The 21138-nt window shown below is 44.3% G+C and overlaps 1 protein-coding gene across 1 annotated transcript; it reads right to left on the reverse strand.

Moving 5' to 3' along the window:
* Positions 1–1534: 1534 nt before the first annotated feature.
* Positions 1535–20864, reverse strand: TMCO1 (transmembrane and coiled-coil domains 1). The gene is made up of 7 exons (XM_074906895.1): positions 20730–20864; positions 19186–19263; positions 15755–15814; positions 12164–12210; positions 11450–11517; positions 7108–7252; positions 1535–1890 (listed from the first exon to the last, which is right to left on the reverse strand). The coding sequence occupies exons 1-7, from the start codon at positions 20797–20799 to the stop codon at positions 1792–1794; spliced, it is 567 nt and encodes a 188-aa protein (XP_074762996.1). The 5' UTR covers positions 20800–20864; the 3' UTR covers positions 1535–1791.
* Positions 20865–21138: the final 274 nt, after the last annotated feature.

Consider the following 21138-nt stretch of genomic DNA (forward strand, 5'->3'; position numbering starts at 1 on the left):
GACAGCAGAACGCAACCAGCACACAACAACGGATCACTAATTCTCAGATAATGTTTAGACTTGCAAATGCTTCCCTCCCCAGACGACAAAGCATGATGTGATGCAACATGTGCAGATTTGCTGAGGGTGCAGTTTCTGACAGTAGCAGGGCAGGTTACTGTACTGCACCTAAGGCATCCAAAGCCACAGAGGCACAGTCTGTCGCTGCGCTGGATGAGACGTGGCCGCCTCAGCGCGATCCTGTTGGATCCAGCAGCCACATGCTGCTGCATAAACTATTTCAACAAGGCTGAGCCACGCAGGTAACACACTGGGGTGATTCTGGCTCTGCTGCGGTGTGAGGCCCTTGAACTAAGAGAGGCTACACAAGGGAAACAGGGGCTGCTCCCTGGGGAAGGTTGTAGCTACACTAGACATAACAGTAAGTAAAGAAATGCAGCTTTAGAGCCAGGCAGCATCAGTATACAGCAGATGCTTTCCGTTACCTGCCAAATACTCATTTTTTTGAGAGGTAGAGCGTTGAATAGAGGTTCCCCAATCATGATTTATCTTTAAATAATCCTGTAAAAGTGCCCCATACTTATTAGTGAGAATTAATCCAATATTTAGTATTTAATAAGGTATTGCATGTGTTCCATGCTGCCATAAGGTGTTTCAGATTTATCCCCTTGCCGTACATATAGTCAAAAACTCCCTGTAAGAGGTACTGCATGATAAAGCTCTGGTAACAGAAGAAAGAAATCAACAGCCCCTAGGGGCACTGCCTGCTGCAGGAAAACTGCCAGCACAACTTGATAGTGGCAGGAGGACTTATTCAGCCCTTTTAAACAAGGTGAGCAGGTTCCAGCCTACAAGACTGATCCAGATAGTTATTTGGTGAAGCAGAAGTCAGTCTAGAGAGCTCCCTGGCCTAAGAAGAAAGCCTTTTAAAATGCATATCGATCATCAGTCTGTTTAGCAGTAAACTAAGGAGCATGAACAAAAGTCCTGCTGTCATAACCACTCAGGCAATAAAGGGTTCAGTAGCAGAGGATGATACTGACGTAATTTAACAATTTACTCAAGTTTAAAGGCCAGGTTTGTTTCTGTAATTGAGCAGATTCTGCCTAAGCAAGCAATTTTTACAGAAGCTGTATAATGCCACAAAAATCTCTGTGGGGCTGTACTCTGCCAGGAAGACAGAGGCTGACAGTACATCCAGAAACACATGTCTCCTCCAAGAGCAGCCTGGCACAGGGGCTGGTTCCAGTGCCTGCAGTCACCCAAGCCAGTGAAAAAAACCTTCCAGGCTGCAATGTTTGCAAAGGGAGAACTAAGCACACCTACTTGCCCAGCTCCCTACCTCACAGGACTGGCCAGTATGGCTAAGACACGAGAGTCACTTCACAGCATGAACATTCTGAATGTTCCAAATTGTCTGCTTTGCAGATCTCACTCTCACTATCCAAGTTGATTCCTACACTGTAAACTACATCAACTGCACTATATGAACATGTTTTTACTTGTCTTACAGCACAATTAAGAGACACCTAAATAAACACATGCCCATGCCATTTATTTCTCAGAAACACCAGAAACAAAAGGTCAAGTTATCTTCTGAGAACTTTCTTGGTCTGATGAGCAAACAACTGCTGGTAGAATACTCCAAATGGAAAGTGTTTCCAAGACTGTGGTCAATACTGCATAGGCTGTTCTTGGACATGTGAAGCCTGGTGCAGAATCCCAGCTTGTTACCTCCCAAAGGCAGTCTTGCACACTCGTCAGACCTTCCATGAAGGCTGTCACTGTGCTTTAGGAGAACTTCCCTGCCTGAGGTGGCGGACCAAGGAAGCCTCCTGCTTGCTTGGTGGCAGCTCGGGAAGGAGCAAGACCGAGCATCTTCTGAATGTTCTGCAAAAAAAGAACAGAAGAGCAGGACAGTGTCAGACCAGTGACAAAAGGAGACAGAGGAAGAAATCCCAACACTGCTTACAAGTACAACCTTCCTACTAGTTTCAACAGATTCAGGTTCTCACCCACACAGCCTTACCAATCCAGCTACTATGTATTGGACCTCTAGCCCTATGCATTCAAAAATGCACAGAGCCAGACAACCATCCACAACAGCTACAATTATTGCTGGGCCACTCTTCCCCACCTCAGCAAAAGTCTTCTGATCATTAAATCCACATTTTGGTCAAGAGTTCTTTTCTACTGCCAGCTACAACACCACGCAGTCAGCTGGCAGGTACCTCATTAATGTCTTTGCACACAGGTTGGTTTAAAACCTAAATTTAACTGCAGTGCAACACAGGAGCAGGTTCCTAACATCTGTTCATAGGCAGAACCAAAGCAGCCCTCAGTTTTCACAGGTTCCAGAAACCACTGTTGATGGTGGCCATCAGAGCCTGAGGGTCTGCAAGCTGGCGAGGAAGGCTCTCTCCTAATGCACACGGAATTTGGGTCAGCAACATGGCAACTAGAGTGTGTGCCAAGTTAAAGTCAGGAGCTTAGGCACAGAATTAACATGAATGCTAGTGATGCAGACAGAACAATGGTTCGGTGGAGACATGCAGTATAAGAGGACGTATGTAGCAAAACCCGAAAACTGACTATTGGGATGACCTCATCTGCATCTGAGCAGGGTGTTTCAGTGGAAAACAACAAACAAGGAAAGAATTAAGTAGCAGAGCCAGGCATTAGCTAAAAACTCAGAGCAGAATATTTAAATATGATGGTTTTCTTGGTTTTTGTGAAATTCCTTTTAAATATTGCAACAGTGCAAACTACAAAGAGCTAGCAGTTCTTTCAGTTTCATCCTTCACTGTAAATAACTACAGCTCAAGATGCTGCTCATGCAGTGCTGGCAAAACAGGGACATCTGATGCAAGAGAAACAACTGTGTCCTCCTCATGTCACCAGCTGAGTCCTGGCTATCAAGACAACAAGAGGAGGAAGAAGGATTCATTTCGAACCCGAGTGTCCTCTCCAAAATAACTGTCAGGATAGGTTAGATAGCAAGGTCATAGTTCTTGAATGTTTTGATCATGGAAGGAGAACAAAAAAAACAAAAGGCAGATTGAGCTTCATAATTCCACAGTAGCTAAATTAAAAAAAATAAAATATCAGTAAGTCATTCCAGGTGGAGACTATGCAAAGGAAGGTTTCAGCCCCCACACAAGCATGAAAGTAGAGGGGAACACTTCAAAAGGAATTACATCAGGTTTAATCCATGGCCTACATAAATCAGCCACTGGTTGATGATATTCAACAACTGAATATGTAAGAGAGCATTTCACTGTGGGAGAGTCCTTCATGTGCTTCCTTTCTCAGAGCTTCCTTAATCAAGAGATGGACAGAAAGGAGAAAACAAAAGTAGCAAAGGGACAGATTCAGCAACACCAGAGGGTGCTGCAGAGTCAGCAGCAGTCAGGACCAGGATCCTAACAGCTTTATACCGGCTCACCCGTGGAGCAGAGTAGATCCTAGCAGAGCATCCATGAAAGCAAAGATGTGTGCACTGCCTCCTCCCTGTTCTTTAAGTATCAAGAGAGGAGACCTGTGGTGCTAAAGTTTACTCCATCTGCTTGAACAATTCCAAGGGGAAGAGAGATGACAGCTTGCGTGTATGTGGATTCAAGATTACAGTCACTCTCCAACATTATCCTTCCACAGTAGTCCCCACCGTGCCATGGACAGCAGCTTAGACTCCTGCACTTAGCTGCAAAACAAATTTTGCTGGTCAGCAATCCTGAAGTCTACACAGCTGGAAACACCACGGCTAAGGCAAGGTCCAGCAGAAGCCTGTCCTGTCTGCTGTGAGCCACACTGCACAAAGAAGTCTGCAGAGATTACTTCCAACACAAACAAGATGATCACCTCCAGGAGCAGGGAGGGAAGACTGTAAGACTTAAAGATACAAATTCCTCATCTGAGCTCTTCTGAAGTTTCCTCAGATGACTGCAGGAAGGACAGGAGCTGCTTCTGCTTTTGTCTTCAAACCCAAAAGGGGCCTCAAAGACAAGGCAACAAGTGGCTCCCTGCCCCAAGGTCAGGCTGTGCAGGAAAGTGGACTCCTGGTAGTAGGGATAATTGCTGGCTCCCATTCCCTCTGGGAACACATTTCAGAGAGAAGCAGCCTAATCTACAGTTTAGGTGTGTGTGAAAAGGAAGTGAAGACCAGCAAACACCTGAGGAAGAGCAGCATATTCCTCTTCACAAACAGCACAGGTGAAGGCTAGGAGCTCAGAAACAGGAGCGGGGACAGAGGATGTAATCCTGACATCACACCTCCCACCCAACCCAGCAGCAGACTTTCCCAGCTGAGACCCAACCACTCAAGGACCCCTGGAAAGCCTCTCCCAGCAACCCTCCTCTCTCCAAACAGGAAGGCAGGAGGAACTAGGGGACAGGATTTACGTGCCAGGGAGAGCTGGGAACAGCGCAAAGGAAATTACTCACTGTGAGCTGACTATTTTGGGAGATGCTGGCCAGGTCACAGACAGCAAGCTTCCCAGTCAGTGTTTGAAGAGTTTATCACCCCCACATGCCTGAGGACCATGTGAAGAGACTGCCTAACGCTACTACTGCCCATCCCACTAATGTCAGTTTAGTAACTGTCCAGTTCGTGTCCCCACCCTCACTTACTCCCCTGCATTTCCCTCCAGGTCAATTTTTTCACACACATGAGTTCCTCTACTTATGAGCTCCACAGGATGTCTCTTCCCTGTCTTTGATCCCTTCACAGGCAGCTCCAGGATTTAAGGGAAGGCTGAGGAATATGTGGCCTCCTTAGTTTGCTCACAACCTGTTCCCTGACTTTAAGTGCATCACCACTCCTCCTCTTGTGTCAGCAGCACCAAGCCAGACACTAGCTCCCAGAGCAGTTCTTCCCCCTTGGCCTAACAGCTGTTTTGAAGCTGGCCTGCGAGATTTCCCCCTTTGCACACAGTGAAACACAAAGGATCACAAAGCTTTCATTCCAAGGTCATGGAAAGCACTAAAAGCAAGTCTTTGGCACCATTTTAGGCCCTTAATTACTTTCTTCCCCTTTCCCCTAGCCTGTCACAGCCCTTCAAAGTCCTCTTCCCAATGCTGTTATCACCTACATTTTTACAAATACTAATAAAGCTAAGAGCAGGATGCCAGCAATCACAGCTTCAGTTCCCAGCTTCTGCACAAACTAATGGGGCTGGTCTCTGCCCTTCCCTTCAGGTAGCAAGGAGGAAAGAAACTGAGCTGCCTAACAGCTAGAGAATGACAGGTATGATCACGTAGATAAGGCAGCACTATGAAGACTGCAGTCTAATACTTTGGAGCAAAACCACCCTTCTCCAAAACAGTAAAGCAACACCCATCCTCCACAGGGCCATCAGCGTGAACTCTCAAGCACAGATGCATTTTTTTTTTTTTTTTCCAGAATTTCTTTTAAAAGCCCAACCTACTGCAAACAGTTCAGCATTTCTGCCCAGAACCAGACTGGACCACCACTCAGTTCATGTGTACTGATTTCACAATAGGAAATATCAGGAAATGCCCAGGACTAGAACTAACCACAGGAATTGTATTTTTCAACCAAAAAAGTCCATGGGGGATTTTTCAGAAAGTGAGTTCCCCAATCAACCCAATGGGTGCAGAAAAATCTTGCTGATGGTGCTATTTAGTTTCATCTCTGACACTGGAAAGAAAGAAAGTCCCATGTAACAGGTGAGTAACAGAGGGCAGCACCAGACAAGACTGCCTGAAGGAACAGCATCAGACCATAGCATCCCAGGGAATTCGGGAAAATGATCCTAAGAGCTAACAAGGTCTCATTTATTTCACAGCAGCAAACACTGCTCCAGCTACTAGGAAGTGAAACAATATTTGTCTTGCAGCAAACAGAATGAGGAAGCCCCTGGCCTTTAGTACTCTGAAGCTGGCCCTGCTTAGAATGAGGAGGTGGGCCAGACAATCTCCAGGTGATCCTTTCAACATAAATTGTTCTACAATTCATTATCTGCTTTCACATAGGACCAGACACAGATCCATTTCAACACAAGCATCCAGTACAGAGAGCTATGGAGAATTCAATTCACTAGCATGCACTTTGTGACTAAAGAACCTCTCTATTATTAAGCTGCTCCATCAAGCTCATCCAAACTTCTGACAGCAGCTGGCATAATACACCACTTCCCTTTGTTTATCTGCTTTAAGTCTTTCTAAGTCCTTTGGTATCCCCTGAGGAAAAGCAGCATGTCAGTCAAGGAGAAAAGCAGCAAGAATTCAGGAAGTGAATCAAAGAAAAAGGAAATATAAATACAGAAAAGCAGATAATTCGCAGCTAGTTTCATCCAGTCCCCAGAGTTTATTAACTTATCCCCAGCACATTTTGGGGAAATTTGGCAAAGTAGGCTTCTGGGTGCATTGAGAAGGCCCACTCGTCCTCACCAGCCATTCTGCCACTTAAGCAGCTAACAAACCTTCCTGAACAGGCACTTCCCTTATCTGCACTGATGCTTCTCTTTCCAAAGGATGGGACTAATCAGCTGTTCTGGGGAACTACATGTAGCCTACTCTTGGCTGTGTCACACCCTAACACCGGGAGAGACTCCACACCAAAGGTAAAGTTCTTAAGACTCTGAAAAAAAAAATCAGTCAGTCAGCAAAAACATGAAGGACAAACCCAAAAGAACAGGTTTAACTCTTTCCTCACTATTTCAGCAAATTTATGGACTGATGGAACCTTTATAGAACCTCAAGCCACAAAGCAAGTTCCCCCCGAAGGTGGCACAATTCTCTTTTCTCATAGCACTGTAAAAGTCATGCTTACTAAGAAGCTGTACTTAGATTGGTTTCTAATAAAGACAATCTCTTGACGTGGCAAGTTATCAGACACACAAACAAGGAAGGAATCCATTTCTGCCAACTCCGTCCTAATGCCCTGCTGCAAGTCTCCAGTCAAGTCTTCCCCACCAGTCGAAGATAGCGGCTGTTTTTTATGATCCCATCCTCGAATCACTTTAAATATGAAGCACAGGAATGGAAACAAACACAGAAACCATGAACAGATTGAAGACTGGACGGCAGTAATAGACTCCCCTTCATGGATGGAGATGTGTTTTGCCAGAGACACCACAATGTACTCACCTGTCTGATAGACATCGTGCAGAGAATGTAGAGGAAGATGAAGGAGCAGTCGGTGTAATCTTCACCCAGAAGGTTGCGGTGGGAGAGACCTTGGATGTATGAGAGGGGGATAAATGGAAGCTTTGCCACCACTCGGCCATCAAATCTAGAAAAAGAAAGCACTGGATCACAATGGGGGACAGTAAAAGAGTCTCTGGCTATAGAAAGAACAATGGAGCATCTTCAACAGACCACCACAGCAGATAAGACCACATGAAAGGCTAAAAAGGCACGCTGCCTTCTCCAGCCCACCTCTACATACACTACACCAAGAAGGCTAAATACACCTCTCTCCCAAAGCCCTCCAGACCCAACCATTCACAGAGCAAGGAGACTGCCCTCAGTAAGAGTTTTGCCACCGTCAAAGTGTTTCATAGTGATTTAAGTGATCAGCTGGAGCAGCTGTTGGTTCATAAAAATCTTGGTTGGCGTTTTGCAGCTTACGGGTGAATTTTATTTAAATTTTATTTATTCAAATTTAGCAAATCACCTCCCAGAACACAGTCAGCACTTAAATAAAGGATGGATGACTATTGCCCTGCTCTACTGCAGTTACTGCAAGAAAATGGGCTCTTTGCTTTTAAGTGACACTTCTTCCTTTCCTAGAGCAGCTATACTTCTCAGCACAAGGAGGATGCCTAAGAAAGCCGACAGAAAGCTTTTTAACACCAACAGTCTTCTCTGCGTTAGCTCTGAAGACAAAGGCAGTGCAGAGCCACGATGATACCATGTATTCCAAGCAGGCTGTCCTGCTCCTGGAACTCCTCCAGGTCCACATTCCAGGGCATCAGGCAGAGTGTGAATTCTGGCCAGTTTGCAAAAATTTCTCCCAACCCAGACAGTCAACCCAATCTTTTGAAGTAAGAGTGTATGATGCCTCATCAGCATGTGTATATTTGGATGTTATTTTCTCCGCATGCACTGATTTTCTAACAGGTGTTTCTTGTTTCAAGAGATCCTAAATGAGCGTTCTTTCCTGTGGAGATGCGTTCACACAGTTACAGCTCAAACACACACCAACTTTGTTTACATCTCGCAGGCAGTTTGGCAAAAGAGCTAGGAACGGATGTTTATCTCCCTGTAACATCCCCCAGTGGCTTAAAATTCTGCGTTATTCCTGCTGTGGGAATGACAAGTACTTCAGCAGTAGCACCCTGAGGTACCTGCTTTTAATTCCAACAGCTTTTCACAGATATCATGAAAGGGTACTGAAATGCACAACTCAGAGCAAGACCGAGAAGCGACTGTATTAAAAGGTTTCTGACATGAGAAAATTGAGACACGCAGAAGCTGATTTCTCTCCCAGGAGAAATCCCATCTGCTTAGAGGCCACCACCACTATGGATCTCACTGCTCTAGCACACCTTTTAATCCACATTCATTCAGTTGCTCATCTTCAACTCAGCATTCTGCTCTTCAGGTTCAAACCAACTTTCTTGACACTTACATATCCTTCCAGCATCGTACACCCTGCTGCCCCATTAGTACCGACACTCTAGTAAGAGAGAGCACCAGTGTACTGGTTTTAGCTGAGGTAATTTTCTTCATAGTAGCTAGTATGGGGCTGTGTGTTGGATTTGTGCTGGAAACAGTGTTGGTAACACAGGGATGTTTTTGTTATTGCTGAGCAGTGCTTACACGGAGCTGAGGCCTTTTCTGCCTCTCACCACCCCACCAGCGAGCAGGCTGCGGGTGCACAAGAAGTCAGGAGGGGACAGAGCTGGGACAGCTGACCCCAACTGACCCTGGGAATATCCCACACAATACAGTGTCATGCTCAGTGTATACAGCTGGGGGAAGGAGGAGGAAGGGGGGGATGGGGGGACATTCACAGTGACAGCATTTGTCTTCCCAAGTCACTGTTACACATGATGGAACCTGGCTTTCCTAGACTTGGCTGAGCACCTGCCTGCCCATGGAAAGGTGGGGATGAATTCCTTGTTTTGCTTTGCTTGTGTGAGTGGCTTTCGCTTTACCTATTAAACTGTCTTGATCTCAACTCATGAGTTTTCTCACTTTTAGCCTTCTGATTCTCTTCCCCATCCCACTGGAGGGGAGTGAGCAAGTGGCTGAGTTGCCTGCTGGGGTTAAATCACAACAGGCAGTCATCAAAATAATCTCCATTTTTGGCTAAGCTGGTGCTTGGCAAAAGTGAGGTACCCAGCCACAGAGCAACAGCCTCTGCATAGTACTTGTCCAAAGGGTGACACATCATGCTAATTCCATGCAATTCCCACTCTTTTTTATCTCCCCAGAGCAATGAACTCATTCAAGAACAGGAAAAGCAAGCAAATGAGGCCACAGCCATTGCAGGTGTCAGCCACCCTTTTCCTCCTTTTCATACCACACCCACAGTGCCTCCATGGATGACCTGGCAGTAGCAGCTTCCCAGAGGGAGTCTAAGAGCCTCCTGAATTCAGAACAAATTATTCTCCTCCGGAGACACACAGCTGTTCTTTATGCTATGTCAAGAGAATGACAGTGCCTAAGTGAGAACCAGTTCCACCAAACCATTCTATCAGCTTCAAACACAGACACAACCCACAAAAGCTGCCATTCAGATACAAATGCACTAGCTACCTTGTACTGAGACCAGGAGCAAAAATTTAACTATCTAGCCCCAAAGGCCAGACAATTCAACAGCCTCCACTATTAGCAAGAAAACTATTTCACTTCAAACTATTACTGAGCTGTCTGGATACTCCTGTGTTTCACATTCAGGATCCCTCTAAAGGAAAGAGATGCCCAAAAGCTTCATGTCAACTCTATGTCTAGTAGCATGGTCTCTGTGGGCAGGAATCCTCTAAAGAGGAACAAGACAAGTAACCCTGGTGGCCTTAAAGGAGAAGAAACCAATTAACTGATTTTTTTTTTTAGGTTAATATCTATGGAAGGAGGAGCCACACAGGATTTAACCAAAATCAATTCCTTCCTGAAGCTCTTGATGAACTTATAGCATACTCTGAACTGACTCTTCCCACTCTAGGAAAGTGGGGAGATTTTTTTTTTTCGTTTTTCAGTTTGTTTCAGGGGCAGAGGTGGTGGTGTTTGCACTGCACCCAAACCACTAGGCAAGCACTTGAAGGCCTCTGGTGCAGCACTAAAAATGCCTGACGGATGCTGTGTTGCTGGGCACGACTCACAATGCGCTTCCATCCCTGCTCAGGGCTGCAGTGAAATGAGACATCAGTGACTCAAGGCTGTATCCAAATTTTAGAGTCCTGTAGTACTGTGCCCCTCTGCTCAGTTTCACAGCATTCCAGAGAATGCTAGATGCTGAAGTCTGACTAAGCTGAATACATAAGGAGTCCACACAGTAGCACTTCTGTTATTATGTTACCCCGTGTTTGCAATTTATCCACCCACAGATCTTCAGTAAAATAACAACTGACTGTATCCTGCACACTGTCAGCAGAGAGGCCAAAGGTTTTGATGTCCCAGAACATAAATTCCTGTTTGTAGGACAAGTACGTTGCCCAGATATTAAGCAGCCTCCTGAAGGTTATACTAACCATACTCACGTCATCTTCAGCTTTAACAGCCAATGGGAAGTTCACATTTCAAGACTGAATCAAGTTATTAAAAAGTCACATTTTGGATATATGAAACAAAGCTGTCTATAACCATGCAGTTAGGGATTTTTTGGTCTGTTTTTTGGGTTTTTTTTAAAAAAAAAAAAAAAACACAACCTAGACCTATCCCAGGTCATTTTTCAAGCAAAAGAAGATGAGTGCCCATGCCTGGACCTGTTAATATCTTGACTCTGATTACCTTAAGTAGGGCAACAACAAACTGCAATTATAGCTCATTTCTAAGGGCAAAGGAGCTGACCCAGTTTTGACTGCAGGAGCATTCTTTGGTCACACTATTACAGCAAAGCCAAATAAGCTGAAGACTAGCTGCTTGCCTGACATCTACCAAACCTGCCCTGATCAAGATGTTCCCAAGCAGAAAGGATGTTATTTAATCTGTTACCAGATTAAATGCAATTTGTTCAGTCTGATGGCATTCAGCACACGGTGGTCCCTCTTGAGCAGAATACGTGTGTGGTGACCAAACAACTGCATCTTCACATGAAATATCAATCCCTTTTATGCAGATTAATTATGGTTCTTGGAGAGACTCGTCACCATGTGTTGAGTTTGTGTGTGTATGGCAGGGGGTTTTGCCAGCCTGCCCGCCTCCCCTCCCCGGCTACTAAAACTCCCTGCCACACACACAGTAACAATTCAAGTGATAGAGGGAAGATGCAGAATATATTCACCATGAAAATTTAAGAAACATCCACAAAATTGATACTTACATGGAGTTAAACATTCCCATCAAGGCAGTGAAACAGAAGCCAATGGCAAACATGGATTTCATCCGAACCTGCAAGCAGAAAGGTTAGAGATAATCAAAACAGGCCTACACTGAGGGATCATGGGCTCACACCCTTAAGAACAAGCTTTTTACAGCATCACTGAAATCTAGAAGGAAAAAGATGACCCAGAAGGCCAGAGGGATTGTAGAAATGAGCAGAGAACTCCCAAAGAGAAGTTTGGTCAACAACTAGAAACAAAGGCAGTCACAGTGCAGACCACTGATGTGAAGAGATGCTTCAAGGGGACAAAAAAAAAAAAAAAAAAAAAAAGTTCAAGAACTGTCCTGTTACCTTCCACAGGTTGGTTTTCTCCCTTAAGCAGGAGTCAACCAATTTTTTCTTCCTTAAGCAGAAACCAACCAATCATCAGGGGACCATTATGAAGACAGAACTTACAAGAGGAAGTCAGAAAAGTTAGTTCTACTTTGAAAACATCATGGAGGCTTATAAAGATGAAAATAGCTAAGGTTGGGCATGAGATGAGGCAGTAACTGCTGGAGAACTCTGTGGCTCATGCTAAAATCTCTAATTAGAGATCATCCAGAAGGACCTGTCAGGAGGAAAAGCCACTATGTCTGCCAACTGATCAAAGTCTTTCTGTCGGAAAACTGAACAAAATCTTTAGCAATCGGGAACCGGTTTTAATTTTCTTACCATTGACAAGTCCCTGTTGTTATTCTTCAGTTTCTCTTCTTGTCTCTCTGGAAAGACAAAACCAACAACAGTTATAATCATTTATACCAACCTAGAAACCAGTGTTTTCATTTCCAGGAAGACTTAACCTTCTTTGCTCTCCAAATAAATAACACTTCCAAAACCAACTCCAGCTCTCCAGCCAGACAGTATAAAGTGAAAAACTGTATGTAGCCAACTGCTCCTCCATCACAGCCACATGTAGCAAAGCAGGCACAAAAGAGGAGGAGGCTAGAATCACACATTCAGCACTTCTGAAAGAAATGCACAGAATGTCAAATTTGCTAACTCAACCAACTAACACAGTAGCATGAGCAATGCTGCCAGAAAACAAAGACAGTGCCTCTATATCACACTTCAGAAAGACAGCAGTATCAATTTGCTGCACACCAGGATCACCATTACAAATACATTATATAAGGATTTCATTTTGGAGGTGTCTGAAGGGACTCCCAAAACTGTACACACTTCTGCACCTCACCAAGGCTAACATCCTACTGGTTTTAGTAATGAATTTTGGACCTTTGCCACACCTAAAAGATTCTCCAAAGAGGAAAGATGTTTTCTACCTCAATTTCAGTAATACATGTATTACTATGCCTTGCAGAGAATACTTTGGGAAATTTAGTCTGTCCTTAAGTCATCACAAACTTAAAAGATGCCCAGTTTTCTGGGAAGGCATTTTTCCGTGCCCCTCACTGGAAGGCTGCTCTGGCCTCAAGCATTATCCACCACCTGTCACCTTTCTTGTCCCATGTCCCCATCATTCCTTGTCCACTGTGCTCCTCTCAGACTGAGGATCCAGAGGAGCAGCTAGAGCTTGGAAGCAACACCTAGCTCAAGTAAGGATGTGGACAATGAAGACGTACCCAAAGAACAGCGTAAGTAAGGGGAGGGTGGGGATGCAGAAGGGCTGTCCAGCATGTGCGTTGACCAGTGGATCCCTGCTGAAGTTTCAGTAGAAGAGGCCCATGGCATAGAATCTCAACAAGTATCTTTCAAGCCCCTGCTAAATACAGGGACTCTCAAGTGTTATGAAAAGCAATAGCAACACCCTTGTCCAATTTCTTAGAATACTCACTGCTATTTTCAATTGCTTCTAACTACAAACCATCCCCTCTGGCAGGAACTTTCCAGGCACCTGCTTCCTGACCCAGGTGGAGAGCTTTGTTCCGGGACATTTCAGCAACCACAGGCCAGCTCTTCAGGAATCGCATTTGGCACAAATACTTGTTTTTTTCCTCTGCTACATAACTGACCATCTATTTTGATGGGCTAAAGGTTACATAGCGACAAAGAACACAGCCCTGATCCCTCAATACACCTGAGCTGGTTCTCACCTATTTCTACAAATTCAAACCAAACAGGCTCCAGGTGTCACACCACCTTACATAAATGGTCTATTCCTGCCCGTCTTACATAAGCAGGATTTAAGTACTTTGCTATACTGCTGCATAGAGGCACAGAGAAAGAGGACTGGGTCAACAAGCAGCACTCTACTGTCTAAAATCATCTTATTCTGCTCATCGGAACACAAACCACAAGGATACAGCACTAATATTATTTGCAAGCATTGTTGTATTTTGTTTGTTTCTTTTGCAGTCTACTCAGCACTCACATGGACTACTGGGAGTGTCATCGTCTTTTCTTCTAGGGGCACATGGACACAGAAAGCAGTAGCAAAGTTTAAGCTAACAAACACACTTCTTAAGATGAAATGATTGAAGGCTGCACTGCAATCTTAAAGGTGTCCTGTTCCAGCAGTGTGAAAGGTGATTTAAACATAGCGTGACTGAAGTTGGTTCACTTTACACTTAAAAATACGAAGTTTGACAACTAAGAGACACCAAATTAAGCCTTCCAAACTTTCACCCTACCTCCTTGTGCATGATTCATCCCTTGTGTAACCAAGTAATAGCGTACACACACCTCCTGCCTTATCCTGTGCACAGAACAGATGGCAACTGAGGCAGGTCTGTACCACGCCTGTGACTTATCTGTAAAGTCTCAGCTCTTTTATTTATTTATTTTAAACTAGAATGGTAGAATTTAAAGGACTTCCAGCACAACTAAATTTGCTGTTACAACAATGCTACATCTTGCAGAATGATTTGACATGCAGTAAGTTACAAGGATCAGAGATTTCAAAAGCAGTTAATGCTCCGAGTCATTTTCTGAATGTCAAACTTTTGACATTTAGGGCCTGATTTTTCAGAAACACTAAGAATTCAGCTTCGCCTGAAAACAAATGAGACACTGAAGTTATGCGGCACTTGGAGAGGGGGAAAAAAAAAACAAAAAAAAAATATCAGTCTCAGTATCTTAGGCTTGACCAGCAAGCATGACAGCAAACAAAATCAGTGGTCATTTCCTAAGTTCTGTTCTTAGTCCCTTTACGCTTTGTTTTTCATTTGCAAAACAAGATTATTTCAGTATATAAAAAAATTGGTGGAGAATCTGAATTCCTCAGATTCTACTGTTTATTAGTTTAGTCCAAGCACAAGTAAAATATTCTCTGCTAGGAACATAGCTTGGATGGTGCCATGTGAAAATGTTATTGCCCCACGTTCAGAAGTGACTATATGTAATGAGCATGTAAAATTAATAAATTGCCTTATCCACCAAGTAGTATTCAGCCTATGCAGGGATTATTCAAAATTAAGAACTGAAAATGCGAAAGAGGAAGAATTTTGACTCCTGTCCCTTGAGGAGTCTAACGATAACAGGTTTTATACCTAGGAAGAACTGTTTGAAGATCTGTTTATAATTATTCCGAAGCTTTGTACAGATCAAATGACTAATCCAGCTACCTGGTGTTACAGAGGAATGAGGAAACCAACTCCCAGGAGCTCTCAGAAGTGTTCCTGCCACGACTTCTGTAATAATTTAACTGAACTTTGCTGCCCATTTTACTTTAGAGTCCTGCAGATAACAGAACTTTTTAAAGCACATGTCCATTAAAGATCTACCACGTTGTTCTTGCATAGTTCAGTACTTAGAGTTACCTTTACTCAGAAAGACTTAAGCTCAGTGACAATGAAGAATGGAAAAATAAATCACTGTCTAAAATTGAGCAAAATTAATTTATCAAACTTGAAAGAAATCTAAGTGCAGTTACAGTTAACAGGCAAACACTTTCAGCTTGGAAGTGTTCAAATGAGAAAAAAAGAAAGATCCAAAAGAATCACAATCATACAGTCAAATAGCTATTGCAAGCTGACAGTGCACTGCAGCAAAGAGCTTTGACAACAGAAGTCAGTAACAGTCACAGATAAAGGCTCAAATTGAAAAGGAAGGCAACCAGCTCAGCAATAAGTGCTGCTCTTCTCAGTGATGCTGCCCTTCTCTGCATTTGACTAAAACCATCAGGAGGCTAAACGTCTCCTGTCTTTGAAGAGTAAGGCAAAAGTGTTCCTATTCCAGTCATCATGCTAAGAATCAGCTCTAGTACCCCTTTAAAGGGTTTTGAAAGGAAGGAAAGGATAATCAGTTCCATAAGTTTCTCGTTTTCTCCCCTATTCTTGGGGCACTATATTCCTTTCCCAGTCTTACCTATTTTCTTTTTCTGCTGTCGGCCTGCTGATTCAGTTATCGTTTCCTTCTTCTTTTCCACTGTCAAGTGAAAAGAAAGAAATTCCATTATATCTGCAGAGGGATACTACCACTCCTTTTCCACACACCAAACAAAACATTTTATTCTTTCAGAGAACAGAGGCACAAAAGGAAGGTAAGGCATGACTAAGAAAATAATTCAGAATCAACAAGTTATAAACCACTAAGGCTGACTCCATCAAACACTTAAAAATAATTAAAAAAAATTCAAAACCCTGGATATCAGAATATTTAACGGGTTAATTTTAAACTCTGTCAAGAGCCCATTACATTGTTAACCGAGCAGTCTGGGGACAATTTTGGCACAAGTGACCCTTGCTGATTTGTCATTAGTACTAGACAGTACTTTTGATTCAGCAAGTGTAATGAAAAGAGCTTTGTGGCAAGCTCTGCTCCCGATTATCTGCAGTGGGAAGCAGAATACAGGAAAGCCTGTGTTCTCGTACATCCCTTCTTCACAGGCAGACATTCTCAGGGGAAATGCTGTCCAAACAGTCAGCCACAGTCTGTCCATTCTTCAATTCATTAGTACTGAAGCATTTCCAATAGTTTAAAAGCAGGAGCCTAAGCTCCAAGTTACTAAGACCCCGAATCAGACACCAATCATCTGCAAACAACTATCACCACAGCAAAAAGGCAAACGTAAAGCCAGCAATAGTGAACCTACAACACAGTAAATGGGCTGCTCATTTCCAAATGCTCTTCTGCTGACAGCAAGAAAAGCTTTTTCAGAGAGACATTTTAATTTAGACCTATAACAAGACTACTACAAGAAGTGAGGATGATAAAGCATGGCTATGGTCGAACAGATAGCAGCCCTTTTTTACTCTGAACTCTATGTATCTGTACCATATCGACTCTACCAAGGAATAGACTTGGCTCCTTGTTAGCTCACTGAACCAGCCTAGAGACCTGAGCATTAGGACTTATCCCACACAAAGTACTCAGCACAGATCTTCCAGCCTTGAATTCAAAGCACAGGTGAAATTAAGTCAGCCAGACTTCCAAGCCACGCAAGGATTTGTAGCACTGCCTTCTGAAATGCATGTGATGTGTGTGTCAGTCACAACTGCTAAGAAAACTACACTAGTACAGACAAGATACCTAAATATCACCTCTTCCATGATAAGGTTGTGGGGTTTTTTTTCCAAAGAACAAGCATATCTCTGATGGGCAGACTAGTACAAGGGGAAAAACAGGGAAGTCTGCTCAGAGGGAATGCTGGAGAGAGGTGCCAGATGACACAACACACCCAACGCTCACAGAATGCTCTCTCTATAACCTTTCTTATGCCAAATCCAGCTGGGGGATCCTGATCAGTCTATCCCTACCCTAGTCCACATAACCCCACATCCCCCAACTCTAAACTCAACTGGAGAACACTTTGATTCAGGCCCACCTATTGCTCCCAGACCTAACAAGAGGGCTCCTCCAGGTCCCAGAGAAACTCTACAGCCCTAATTCTCTTATGGTTCAAGCAGAACAAATAACTGTCAAGAGTCTTGTAAACATACATAACAACACAACAGCAATTCTAGAGACAGCCTTCAGCCTTGCAAATTTACCACTGTGTTTACCTGGGAACACATACTATAATGTCTGCAGCAGTCTCGGAAAAAGCTGCGACTCTATTGAGAGGACAGGAAGAGATGAAACTAAGGACTGTGAGTAACAATGTGTGCTCCAACACACTACTTGGTCCATTTGTTTTTGCAAATCCTAAGGATTGCTAGGACTCTCATGGGAGAGCTTAAAGATCTCAAATGTGTTTTTTCCTGTTTCAGATGTGTTAGATAACAGTTGAAAGGTGTGGCTCAAGTGGTCTACTTTGCAAATTGTCTGTAAACCATCAGGTCAGCCAGCTGTCCTTAGCACAGGAGGAAAGAGAAAACCAAACAAAAACAAAAATCAAAGCTGAATTTTCAGCGATTCCTTAGTCTGTTTTACTTTTTTTTTTGTTAGGGATGAGGAATCAAACAAGGAAAGTTAGAAACTAATTGAGATGCATGAACCTCACATCTTCCCTTTCACAGATTATAGCCTAGCTATCAGGAGAGCTATAAAAACAAACAGCATTAAACTCTTACAGCAATCATTAAGCCCCAGAGATTAAACCGTGCTAACTGCTTTTGGAGTTCCACAGCACAAACACTACAGACACTGACTCTAAACTTTCAGCTGGGTTTCAACTACTCCAACTTGCTCTTCTGGGGCTAATTTCACCCTACACATTTTTGTCAACCAACTGGGATTATAAAGTGAGGCAGGCAGAGATGCAATCCCCACTTGATACTGCTGTGATGACCAAAGCCCCTAATTTAGGAGCTGTGACACAAGCATGACTACACTTCAGCTCTTCAGTTTATTTTGTCCAGGAGAAGGCTGGAAAAACTAGACTGGAAAGAACATGCTTAGGTAATATTGTTCGCTCACATACTGAGAGCACTGACATAACTGTGACATATTTTTAAGGTAAAACCAGCTCAGGTTTGGACCGAGTTGTTGGTGTGCTGTGCTGTCTCTTACTGCTGCAACTTGTGTAGGGTGCATACAACTGAGCTCGAAAGGTCAGCTGAATTTCTCCTCTGTTCCTTGGCTTCCAGTACAGACAGTTCTACTGAAGCACTCCATGCTCAGACCCTCTTGTTTACTATTCCTCTTAATATCTGATGCATGTCTTCTGTCTGCTCACCCTCTGCTCCCCTTTCCCTTCCTTCCTTGTCCTTTGTTCAACCGCCCCCAGGCCTCACAGATCTCCTCTCTATGGAAGTAACTTGGGACTTTTTTTTCCTCTAATCAACTCTATTTGTTTCTAGCTTACACTAGTATAATTTGACAGCTCAGACCTTTCTATCATGACTTTGTCTTTAGTCATCCCTCACCCTTAATCATCACTCTTTACTGCTTTTCTCTCGTGGCATTCATTACTCAACCCTAGTTCGTCCTTATTACACATCTCAAGTTCTCCACTTCCCTTGAAAAGCAGAAACTCTGAACTTATTTCAGGCATCGAAAGGAATCTACGTATACAGACAACAGCTACTCATATTCAGAAAGAGAAAGATGCCAGTACTGACTTCTTACTCCCTCCTGTCCTCCATTAAGAGGAGGGGCAATTTAGACAACACAACAGGTCTTTGTACTAGCCTTCCCTCCAGCAGAAGAATTAAGGACAGAAATAAGTCCTCTCAGTATGGATTTGTGTAACTTGTAAAATTAGGCTCCTACGACATCCAAGAAGAAAGTTTTCTCCCTTAGCAGAAGAGGCAGCAGGAATGTCTCAGAGCACAGACCATTCAATTTGGCATCTGCTAAAGCAGGATGTAACAGGAGAAGCAAGACACATTCACTAATGTCTGAAAAGTACTTACATTTCTTGCTCTGTTTTTCCACTTCAGCCTTTAATCTCTTGTATTTGTCTGTTCGGTATACCAGGACCCAAGTTATACCTGAAATAAATACTCAGCAAGTAATTAGGTAAGTAAAGACCTCTTGCAATAACAGGGATACAAATTAGCAAATACATGCACTAAAAATACACATCTTGTCTACAAAACCACATTATAACACATTAAAGGTACCACAAATCACCAGAAAGCTATGTCCATCACTTTCATTCAAACTCTCTTCTCAAGTTCCATATAGCAATGGTGCCTATAAAATAAATGTCTTTAGAAGTTACCAGTTATCTTACTGAGCACTGCTGTTTTGTAGGACTCATTCAGTACCTTCATGCTCATATTTACCACCCATTGCTCACCTTAAAACTAGGAGTTGATTAAGGAAATAAATCATGACAAAAATCTTTGTTTGGCATTTTCATAGCACCTAATTAAGGCCTAAGGAATATTTCCCATTCGTACCAGGGCCTGCCCATTAACAGTATCATATCTTGAAAAGACAAATAAAAGAGACCTCAAGAGACTGTCAAGTCTAAATCCTTGCACTCAAACATGACCAAAACAAGTTCTGCCACAAGTGCAGAACCAGTGGTTTGTGAACAACTGCTTTTTTTTTAGCTTTGGTTTGACAACAGGGCTGTGCTGCTGAGTCCCAGAGATCACCAGCTACCGAGAAGGAAATGCTGTAGATGCTTCTGAGGTCACAGTTTTGTGCTGTGAAAGGCAACTGCATTTAAGCCCAAATGCAACAAAATAAGGCTCCTAAAATGCAAAATTCATATTCTACCCAGGACTCTCCCTGCTCTTGAAGGCCCAAAGACAGCGTATTGCAGCTCTGGGATGAAGAGGATTTGGGGATATAGGTGAGTGCCAGGAAGAGGGAGCAGCCTTACCTTTGACTGCCCCAAAAGGTATCTGTCCAACCCATCCTTAAAAAGCTGCACTTATCTCATTACCCTACCATTTAAAAAGGCTTTTCAAGCAGCCCAGGTGACCACCATTGCAAGTTCAGGCAATTTCTTCAGATCCTTCCTACAATAGCTATAGAAAACCACGAGCATCCTCTTTTAGACACACTAAGAACTTTTAGCCCATCCTCCCATAGACTCTCTCCTTTTAGAGGAAACAATCCCGACTGCTTTGTTCAAGAGTTGTTCACTGCTATCCTCTAGGGTACCTATGTCAGCCTCCAAGCACCAGGCCTCAGGGGGCCCTGTGCAACCGAACCTCGCTTCACACCCTCACTGTCCTGCTCTTCCTCCGACACCCGCTCCCCTTCCCGTTCCGCCCATCCTTCCCAGTAACGCAAATCCCTCCCAGCGCTCAGGGCCTATGCGACGCAGGCCAGGAGTGACCTCCGGCTACTACCGAGCACTCCCCACGCCTCCCACGGACAGCACCACCGGGCCAGGACCGGCCCCAAGGCCTCCCCGCTCCGCCATAGCCCAGCCAGGACAGGCCCCACCGGCCCCGCTGAGGGGGGGGACGCTGCCACAACCGGGCCCTGCACTCACCCTCGGCCAGCAACGCGGTGCACACGGAGATAAAGACGATGAGGAGGGTGTCAGCGAACATGGTGCTCATGGTGATAGTACCACCACCACCACCCCCCCCTCCCCCCAGTGTCCCGGTAACGCCGCCGCGCTGCCGGAAATAGACCCCGCCACCCGGAAGCTACCGGGGACCACGTCGCCTAGCAACGGCCGGAAGCGAACGCCCGCGCTTCCGGGAGCAGACGCCGGCCAATCACCGCGGTGCTGGGAGGGAAGCCGCGGGAAAAGAGAAGGGCGGGGAAAGCGCGAGGAAGCGCCGCTCTGATTGGGTGACGCAGCTGTCAATGCTGCCGGCGGGGCCCCCCCCTCCCGCTGGCCTCGCGGGGCGCGGCCGGCTGCCGCCGCACACCGTGTCATGGCTGCAGGGGTC

This window comes from Athene noctua, chromosome 5 (genome assembly GCF_965140245.1).
Source record: "Athene noctua chromosome 5, bAthNoc1.hap1.1, whole genome shotgun sequence".
NCBI classification, from domain to species: domain Eukaryota; kingdom Metazoa; phylum Chordata; class Aves; order Strigiformes; family Strigidae; genus Athene; species Athene noctua.